General features: G+C 50.5%; 1 protein-coding gene across 1 annotated transcript; it reads right to left on the bottom strand.

Annotated features, from left to right (window-relative positions):
- Nucleotides 1–876: 876 nt before the first annotated feature.
- On the bottom strand, nt 877–10,100 carry CSRP2 (cysteine and glycine rich protein 2). The gene is made up of 6 exons (XM_042793155.1): nt 10,015–10,100; nt 5,871–5,989; nt 3,703–3,871; nt 2,598–2,730; nt 1,830–1,923; nt 877–1,213 (listed from the first exon to the last, which is right to left on the bottom strand). The coding sequence occupies exons 2-6, from the start codon at nt 5,980–5,982 to the stop codon at nt 1,137–1,139; spliced, it is 585 nt and encodes a 194-aa protein (XP_042649089.1). The 5' UTR covers nt 5,983–5,989; nt 10,015–10,100; the 3' UTR covers nt 877–1,136.
- Between the last annotated feature and the right edge of the window lie 411 nt (nt 10,101–10,511).

Genomic DNA, 10,511 nt, shown 5'->3' with positions numbered 1-10,511 from the left:
CTGGTTAAGGCGAAAGTCCTTGTCTCCTAATCATAGGCGTTTATTGACAGCAGTTTCCATACAGCTCTGTCAGCAGCGTCAAGGCCCTTGACTGTTACCGTTTCACCCAGCTGCTGTGTTCACACAGAGTAGCTCTACACTGCACAGGGTGGGTTTAATTGCCATTACTCCTTGCCCATCAACTTGAGTTCAAGGCACTTTTTCTACCTGAGTGATTAAAGACAGAATTTTATTCTGCTCTGTTGTTGCACTGCAGCTATCGTGTCAGATGCCATCCTCAAGAGGGTGAAACCCTCCACCATCTTCAGGGAACTAAGGGTCCTAGCACTACTGAGAAAAGTCCAAAAGCTGCTCTTAAACTCAAGTTTGATGGGATAGTCCAGAGCTTGGTCAACTGCTGAGTAGGGATGGTATTAACCTATAGCTGTCCGGGTCGAGTACTCCTCCTGCACAGTAAATCCTGCACATAGTAACACCCCAATACCAAAGCAGGTACAATCCCACAAAATATTACAGTAGAAAAGTTTTGGTTTCCATTCACTAGAGAGTCTAGGGCAGAGACAGCCAGCTACTCAGGCCCACGGCTACTTACAGTCGACTCCTTTCAGAGGCGTGGCACTGCACAGAGCAGTAGGTTATGATTTACTACTCCTGTGCAGCGAGCAGCCAGGGGCCGTGCAGGGCCAGGTGCGACAGTGGAGGGTGGTCACCCACCTCTGAAGGCTGGGAGCAGGGCGCTGAGGGTCCAGCCTTCAGTCACACAGTGGAGCTCCGCACCAAGTCTACAGCATCACATCTCCACCCCTGCAGCCCTGAAGTACCCAACCACCACTCCCCTTGTATTGTATTGCTGACAAGGTCTGTTAACGCTTGCAGTTAGGATATATCAACAAGCAAAGCTTTATTGAATCGATACTCAGTATTAAGTGTTACAGTGTCATACACAAAGCAAGGAAAAGCACAGTGCTTTTTTTTTTTTAAAAAAAAAATATAATCTGCTGACCCTATGCCCAAGCACTACAGTAACTAGTATCTGTTTCACAGTAGTTAGTAACATTTAGGAAACTCTTGTTTCTTGTAGCAGGATCTCAGCAGAGCTGTAAGGGGGCGCTGAAAGGGGTCCGAGCTGTGCCCCCTCACTGGGCATGAACGAGGGCACCCGCTCCCTGGCCATACCCAAATCCCTTGGGGCCAAAGTTCTTCGCATAACAACCTGCAAGAAAGATGAAGGTGTGGCAGCTGAGGCTTCTGGCTCAGTTATTAAGAACAACACTGTCTAGGCTGAGCCCCTCAGCCGCTCCCCATTGGTCACCAGAACATCCCCAGCAGCAGCAAAGCTTAAAAACATTCTGTTAAGCTGCAGAACTGCCACGACCAAACTCAAGAGCCATGGCTGTAAAGTCCATGTAGCTCCCAACCTACTCTCTGAGAGCAATGCATACCTTGGCGCTGTGGCTAGGTATCTGTTAGCACATATATTTTCATCAAACCGCTGTGTGGATCAAGTTTATACGCATGACACCATGCAAGAAGGCAGGGTAAGATGCCTGCTAGCTTGTTTCCCTACCCTGACCTGCTCTCTGAGCCAGGCAGAGGGCAGGGGCTGCTGCTGCATTTCTCACGATGTAATGTTTTGCTTAATGCAGATGTAAGCTACATCAGCAGCTTCAATAATATTTATTTCATTTCTCAGCTCTATTCCTGTGGTTTATAGCACACTTCCATCTTGACAGGAGCTTGAAAGTTTCTTATACCAGGAGTAAATTCAGCATCTGACCTTGTAACATTACCTTGAACCATAAACAAGTGATCTTTGTTTCTTTCCTCACCTTTACAATAGATTTCTCCCTCTTTTTCAGTTAGGGTTGTAGACTCTAGGCTTTTTCCACACTTGGCACATCGGAAGCAGTTTTTGTGCCACGGCTGGGGAGGAAAGGAAAAAAAGGAAAAAAAAAAAAAAGCTTAAATACACAGAATACCTGACTTGGTAAAAAAATTCATTAACTGGAGATACCTGCATCAATTTTGTTTACAGATGACTGGTGCAATAAAAAACAGTTCAAGTGCACCAGTAGCAGATGAGAGCATCTGCATTTCTGCAAGTGGCCCAAAGCCCCAAATTCCACACTCTGCCCCGCTCAGGGCAGCATTTTGAAAGGTTTGGGCTTGCTCTCATCAAATCAGAGCAGATCTTGGCTCTCTGCAACGCGTCAGACAGCTGGCAGACTGACACACAGTTTTACACAGTATTTTCAGAGAACGGGTCCGTTCTGCTGAAACATTTAGCCTCCACCACAAGCTGCACACCACAAGACTGTTCCCCTCTTCTGGAGGGAGAACGTTCCTGTAGTTTGCTTCGCATCTCTGGCACAAGACAATACTGAAACTTCACCCCCGAAATCCAAGGTGAGCCCTCATCACCCTTCTAGTGCTTTTTGCTCAATTAAGGTGATTGATTTGACTATTTCCAATGCTAAGAAATGCAATTTTAAGGCAATTCGGCCCCGCAGTTGGTTCCCTACTGAAACCCATGTAACATACCTCGCTCACTTTAAAGCCCACGTAGCAAGTACAAAATGGCACACGCAGTTCCTTACCTTTCCAGCTCCTATTACTTTCTCTGCTGCGTAAACAGAATCACCACACCTGGAGCATTTCTCTGCCCCTCCAAACTTCTGAGCAAACTTTGAGGTGTTTGGATTTGTTGTGGGTCGGTGGGGAGAGGGAGTGCTGAAAGAAATGAGACATTTGTTGTCTTTACTCTTCTACTAAATGACCTCGTTCTCTTCTTAACAACACTAACAGAGCAGCATCCAACACACAGTACAGAATACAGTATTTCTGCAAAACTGAAAACTGGAGAAGTGAGTTACCAGCAAGGCTATCCAATTACACTTGACAGGGGAAAAAAGAGGCAAGAAGAGAAAGGCCAGGCTTTGAAGCGTAAAAAGAAACTTCTGTAAAAGATTTTCACTTCCCTAGAAGCACTGAATTCTGTATCAGGACATGGATTTATCAGATAGGAAGCTACAAATAATTCTGTTAAATTCCTGTCCGCTGATCATAATCTGGAACCTGAACTGATCACTGAACCTGACTGGAGAGCATGTATCATATAAACATCAAGCAATAATTTGGAAACTTTCATGAAGCAAGTTGTGAGGCATACCTCAGCTTCTTTCCACATGCTTTGCTTTGCTGCTAGAACTTAATCAGACTAAGAATGTTTGCTATTTAATAGGCGTTTTGGTTTGGGCTATAATTAAGCACAAATGGTTCTTCATTTGCCAGTTAAAAATTTATTCTTTCTGTAGCCCCAGATTCTCAGCTCTCCCAATCCATCCCTGCTAGAATCCACTGAACATCTGCATTTGCATCTTATTTAGGAGAGTGATTCAAGACCCACCGTCACCCCTGTGGGCTCGGGCAGAGCCATCACCAGCTCTGTAATCCAGTCCCCTATGGCTCATGCATAGTGCTAGTGCATCTTTACCTGCAGTAACTCCTGCTTGTAGAGTGCCTACTCACACACTCACCAGTGGAAGCTTTGTGTGACTGCAGGTTAAATGCCCTGCATTCGGTTATACCGGGGTATTTTGCAGCATTTCTATTCCAGACAGCATGAACCAAACAAAAATCCAGCCTGAAAGACTCCTCTGAAAACTACTGAAGGTCCCACGCTGCCCAGCTCAGTTTGCTCACCTCTCAGGCTTGATGCCCAGCCTCTCTCCCCTGTCCATGTTCAGTGTGCCTGCCCCTTGGCCATATCCATAACCTTTCGGGCCATACTTTTTCCCATAGCAAGACTTGCAGTAAACTTCAGCATCATGAATCGCTACAGTTGTGCTGTCCAAGTTTTTCCGGCAGACCACTGGAGCGGGGGGGAAAAAAAAAAAAATTTAAACTGCCTTAAGGGACCATTTCCATCAGCACACGTAGTAAGCCAAAAATCAAGTGAGAAGTGATGTTATGGCTTTCTTTATCCACAGTTCTTCCTACTAGGCTGTGGGACAACCAGAGATTAGGGGGAGCAGGTTGTCATTTGAATTAGTGAAATATGCTTAGCCCTATAAAGGCCTCTATTCCCTCCCACCTCTTCATGACCATGACATTTAAAGCCTGGAAACTTGCTGTGGTTTGATGAATAAGGCTGCTCAGAAACTCAGATAGTACACTCAGCAGTTTTCCTTGATAGATGCCATAGAGCACGAAGCAAAACTCTATCGGTGCAGAAGAGCCCCTGTCCTGTCCTTTTGGCCAGGGTGGGGCTGGGAAAAAGGGAAAAAAACAACTTCAAGGTTTTCCCCCTGCCTCAGTACTGGATTGGGGCAGAGTTGGGACTGTTTCACAGCTGTCACCGGAGGGGCCATGCTTTGCTGGCATTCCTACATTGTCCTTCAGCACAATGTAAGCACTCTGTTCAAGGTTACAGTAGAAGGCAGAACTATTTCTTTCTCAAACCTTCTTTTGTATCCCAACTGGCATGCTCTTTCCGTCTGCAACTGCATTATGCTCATGATAAAGAATTTGGGGAGGAAAAAAAAATAATAAAAAAAAAAAGCCTTAAAAATGTTTTGTTTAAAAAATAGTTTTAAGGTTTTCAAAATAGAGCGTGACCTTTGCTTATGGCATTCATTAACTCCAAGGTTCTTTTTATAAGACAGAAATATCCAATAAGTAAATCAACTAAGGTTTGTTAAGCCTACAGACTTTAACCCCAATAGAACTGTGCACTAAGGAAAAGCAAATACTCAGACACACTAGAGCCATTGTTTGACTGTAAGTTCCAGGTTTCTTTTAATAGAAACTCCCATAAAAGGCTGAAAATGAGGCAGCCGAGACATCTAATCTTTTTTTTGTGACTGCTGCAGAGCGAAGGGGAAGGCGCGTAGGTGCGCCGAGGCTCACATGCCAGCACGGCACGCTGAGGTTATGCTGCAGACTAACAGCAAACTTGCCTGAGAGGGCCAGTTGTAACTGTGGTTACATGGCAACGGCTAAACCCTAGCTCTGCTGGTAGGTATTAAGCACCAGCAAGCAGGACAAAACGGTACCTCGTGTTTGAAATAAGGTAAAATTCTCTGATTCAGACAGGCGGGCTGTCTGTTTGCAAAGTAGGAGCCTCCGATTCACAGCGATCCCTTTGTTCCCTTCATCTAGGAAGAGGTCTTTTCAGCAGAGAAAGCAATTTTCAATGCCTCTCTGGGCTTGTTGGTTGGACTGGAAAATAATGCTTTGGACTCCTTTCATCTGAAATAAACCAGAGGCCCCTGTGCCAAGAAAGTCTAGGCTTTTGGCTGTGCTAAAGCATTGACAACTGGGCTGTGCTCAGGCACGCTGGTGTCCCCGTCCGCACGGGATGTCGGGGCAGGGGTTTGGTAACTGTTCCTTCCGTTGCTGCCGGCCCCGGCACCACTGGGAGAAGTGCAGCTGAGCTCAGGTCATTGCAAACAGGGCTCTGCCACTGGGCTCTCTTCTCTGCATGGGCAACACTTCAGCCAAGTTTCCATCCTAAAGATCCCTTAGACTCTGGAGGAGAAGGCTGGGAGGGGCGCAAACGGAGGAGAAAAGCATGATGTGCGCTGCTTTGGGAAGCACATCCCAGCCTTCCCATGCTGGACAGGTACAACAGTGTCTCTCCAGGAGACAAACTCTCCCCTCGGCACCGCCAGGCCCAGGAAGCACGTGGGGAAGCAGAAGTCAAGCCCAACAGGTGATGGACAAAGCCATCGCTGGCCACGGCCATCCCCTGTGCGTCACGGGTGCCAGCTGAGCCTGGGGCGTCTCCTGTGGACCAGCACCTTGCTGTGACCCCCCCACACAGCTACGCTGGGAGAGGTTTTGGAGGGAAGAGGGAGGGGAATACTTACTGCAGAGGAAGCAGCACCGGTGGAAGCTCCTCCCGTCACACTGCACCTCCTCGGCATGGTAGACGGTGCGGCCGCAGGCGCCGCATTTGTTGCCTCCTCCCCAGTTTGGCATGGTGGCTCTGCACGCCCAGCCAGGCGGGAGGGGAGAAAGGGAGAGGTTTGTTAGGCACCGTGTCCTCCACCACCCCGGCTCGAGGGCAGCTGGGGCCACAGGCTCCTTTAAACCAGGTCTGTGAAGTTTGTGTCTCAGAGCACAAGCCTGCCATTTCGCCAACTGTTTAAAAACACGACCTTCCACCGCGTGAGAAGTTTCTGTGACCAAATCAACTTCTCAGCCCTTCAGATCCCAGACCAGATTTAAAGGCTTAGGCAGGCTTTCTACGGCTATTTGTAAAAACAGATGGACTGGCAAGAGGAACAGAGCCCGCTGCTGCTGCTGCTCAACAGCAATTAAAACATAGACACAGTCTATGTCCTCCCGTCCCTCCCTGGGTTTTGAATGTTACACAAATTGGATATGCACAAATTACAGTTTCATGCACAAGGGCTTTACTGTACCTTCAGCAAACGTGCCCCCCCCAGATGGAGATAATTCCAGTTTCAATGCTTCATTAACGCCGGGCTTCTCTTCTGATGGAAACAAACTAATTGTGCCAACAACTGCATTTTGTTTTACTGCAGGGCCTATCATTTGGGATGCCATACAAGCCAAAGTTCACCTCATCAGAGAATCACTTACCAGGGCTGTAGGGACATTCTAAATCCCTTTAAGATCACCCCTGGACTTCAAAGAAGTTTAAGGGGGATTATTTCTTGGGGACTCCACTGCTATTACGTGAACGGTGCCTTTCCCAAACAGGTATATGAACCAAACTCAACCGCTCAAGGAGCCACAGCTGCTTTAAAATAAAGTAAAACCCCTTCTCATGCATTACTTGTGATGGACACTCAGAAGGCTAGCGAGGAGGGACAGGCACCATCACCCAATCTTGGAAACAATCTCCTACATTAAGCCAGAAGCAGCAACTGTCCCGCCTCAAGCTGAGCTGCCCCCTCCCCAGGTCCCCTGCACTCATGCCATCACCACCAGCAGTTCCCACCCAGCTCGACTGGGAGCTCCTCCTGCTCCTCCCATTAACTGTCCTGGGCTAAAGCACCAAAGCAGAGCACTGCCCCCCACCTTTGGCTTTTCTGGGGCTTTCCTCCTCCCACCACGAGCTAACACAGCAGTGTTTGTTGATGATCTCCGTGTCATCACTGAACCGCCCTTGACTTGCCACCGCTGGTTAAGGCTGGTTTGCTCCCCGGGAGCTCACCACCAGGGGACCCCCTCTCATAAGCACGGAGGGCAACAGCAGCCAGAGAGAGGGTTATCGGTTCAGTGAGTCTAGCCCAGCCGAGCTGCTCAGGCCTCATCGACCCCCCTGCTCCTTACTGACCCTTGTTTCAGACAGGGTTTCTGGGTGAGGACCTCGGGTTTGCTCACTGGAAGCCCAGAGGGCACCTCCTGCCACCCTACCCCACCAGCAGCACCATTCCCCCCCAGCAGGCTCCCCACAGCAGCACTGAGGTACAGGTCAGCTCTCAGGGAGGGAAGGAAGGAATTTGTCGCAAGCTCTTGACTTCTCTCAGCTAAGTCACCTTCAGTTACCCTCAGAAGCTCTCCTATGTCGGCCAGACAGGGAGAAGAGACACGCGGCAGCATCCCCACACACACCCCACGCAACCTGCTGCCTTCGGTCAGCTTTGCCGCCCACCCCTCTGAGTCAGAAGCAGAGGACTACCAACCTCCAGTCGTTCCCCTGCCCAGCAGAGAGGAACTGGGAGCGCCGCCACGGCACAGGGATCCAGAGAGAAGCACTTTGCTTCAAGATCCCCCTTCTCCAAGGGGCTCTCACTGACGCGTGGGAGAGACCTCGGTGCAGAGCGAGGGGTCTCGGGGGCGCCTGGCTGCTGCCTTATGCTCCCTGGGCAAGGCAGAGCCGACTCGCAAATCACATCTCAGAGCAGCAGTTTTGGCTACCCCTTAGTTAAGTGACCCATCTCCCTAGCACTGCTAAAACGAGCCTCCTGTCCAAGCAGCCTGTCCAGTAGTTCAGCAGTTTTAGGGATGCAGGGAAGGTTGTGTAGTTCCCAAGTCAGACCCGCTGCCAAGTAGCTGCTACAGGACCTTTGTCCAAGACAAGCAGACAGCCATTCATGGCATGTGGGAAAATAAGATTAGTTTATTAACCTAAATTGGGGCATCTTAGGTACATTCCTATGCGAAGGCTTAGGAAACTTCCTGAGAGTGGCTGAGCTGCGCCATTTGCACACTGACACTAATTACTGAGCTATCCCTTTGTTTAATACTTCCACGGGATTAGCACCATTACTGCTCCATGGTTTAGCACTAATACCCTGACCAAACTCATAAAATTAGTTTTATGACATTTCCCACTTTGTCTTTGTCATTCTTGGCACAACTGTAGAGTCTAAAAATTAAGATTCCATTTCTTTTATTCAAGTGCTTGGCTGTGCTACTGCACAGCAGCTGACATCAATCATGGCAAAGAGCGTCCTTAGTTAAAGGGAATATAGGCTGCACAAAGCTTTGTAAAAGGAATGCATGGATTGGGGAAAAAAAAAAAAAAAAAAAAGAAAAAAAGGAAAAAAGGAGAAGAGATTCCTTTCCACTTTGTACAATTTCCAAAACGTAAATGGTATTTGGTGCAAGAACTACTTCTGTGTTTTCCTCTCACCATCCCTACGCTCATGTTCTTTTGTGCATTTACATGAGTCTAAATTATTTTAATCACTTTGTTAGCAAACAATTACTTAAGTTTCCATGCACACTAGAGCTGAGGACCTGGATCAGGTTTCTAGCTTTGCCCCAGATTTCCCATGGAATATTGGGCAACACGAGGTGCAACTCCACCCCTTCTTCCCAAGGGACATGAAGTATTAGACGATCTGGCAACCATTAGCTGACTCAAATCTTCTGATAAGGGCTCTGGGAATTCATTAAATGAAAAGCAAAAAGGACTTGAAGTCAGTACTTCAAGGCGACCTTGGTCTCTTCCACAGAAGGTATTTCCATATACCCTCCCCATAATGTTCCCATGACGGCCTACATGGGAGGAACTACAATATTTCTTCAATTACCCAACACCAAGGGCTACCCTGAGGCAGTGGTGCCCAGATGGCACCTAAGGGGAAAAGGGCTGAAGAAGCTCTGCAAGTAGGAGAGGGCACAAGCCCGTATTCCTGCCCACGAGCCGCTCTCTTAGCGCCAGCCTGCAGCTTCGTGCTGCCCAGGTCTCCTTTGAGAGCTTCACAGGTAGCAGATTCAGACTTCCAATCCTGCGTTAAGCCTTCCCTGCTCCCTCAAGACTTTCTGGCTAGTTCAGGCAGGCCTTCAGGGAGCTCAAGAGCAGTAATTAAACATCCAGATGATCTCACTACCAGTAACAACTTTGACTTTCAATTGCACGTTTGTTGGCAGCTCCTGTCCTCTAATGAGAAAATACTGACTTGTGCTAAGCTTGTACCCAGTCAAGAGGGGAGCATGTTATTCAGCTAGCATTCTCCAGCACGCCAGTGACAAGCCACGGCAACTGCAAAGTCCCTTCCAACCCGCTCGTTAAACACAAGAACCCTAAGCCAGCCCCAAGCCAGACACGGAGGAATTCCAGCCTACCCAGTTATCCAGGACTGCCTTTTCAGCGACCCGTTGGGGAAGCCAAGTGCGTCGCAGCCCCGTTCAACACCACAGCTCCGGGGAAACCAAACCAAACCAAACCAAACCAAACCTCAGCTCCGGGCGCTCCTCCCGGCGGCGCCGGCCGAGGGGTCTGGCACCAGCCCCTCCGCAAGCGGCCGGGACGCTGGCAGCGGGGGACCCCCGGCTCCCCAGCCCTCCTCCTCCTCCCGCCCCACCGCCGGGGGTGCCGCCACGGGCCCCCCCCCCCCTTCCCACAGCCCTCACGGGTAGGGCGGGACGGGCCCCACGGGCGCAGCTGCGGGTGGCGGCAGCGGCCACGGTGGGACCCCGACCGGCTGCGTGGGGGCTCTGCCGGCGCCCCTTCCCGCGGCGTCCAGCCCGTCCCCGTCCAGCTCCGCACCTGCACGCCCACCCGCGACACGTCCCCGTCCCGCCACTCACCACAACACCCGTCGCGTCGCGTCTCAGCCCGGCGCGGCCCCTCAGCGGCTTAAAGAGCCGGGGCGGAGCCATGGCGGCCCTGGCCCGGCCCCGCCGGCCCCGCTCCCGCCGCGCAGCCCCGGCGCTGCCGGGCAGCCCTGCTCTCACCCTCACACGTGGGGCCTGACCCCGTCCCTGCGGGACTCAGAGCCCGCGGAGGGGACGTGGGGGGCCGCCTGCGCCCACAGCCCCCCGGTCCGTGTAGCAGCGTGGGGCCTCCAAGTGCGAGGGAGTGAAGGGTGTCGCCCTGCGGCAGGCACCCCGAGAGGCGGGGAGGCCGCAGGAGGCATCCCAGCTGCAGCCTCTGAGAGGACCTTCACCGGTGTTTTCACTCGCTTTTAGGATTTCTTTTGAAATCCTAAAGTTCTTCATCCTCCACATGAAGTTGAAGCGGGCACCGTGATTATGTTACACCGGGGGAAGGGGGGGCTCAGGCCTGTGGGAGTCTGCAGGCACTC

This window comes from Tyto alba, unplaced genomic scaffold, assembly GCF_018691265.1.
Source record: "Tyto alba isolate M040663 unplaced genomic scaffold, T.alba_DEE_v4.0 Super-Scaffold_2, whole genome shotgun sequence".
Taxonomy (NCBI): domain Eukaryota; kingdom Metazoa; phylum Chordata; class Aves; order Strigiformes; family Tytonidae; genus Tyto; species Tyto alba.
This window is presented reverse-complemented; position numbering and strand designations above follow the sequence as displayed.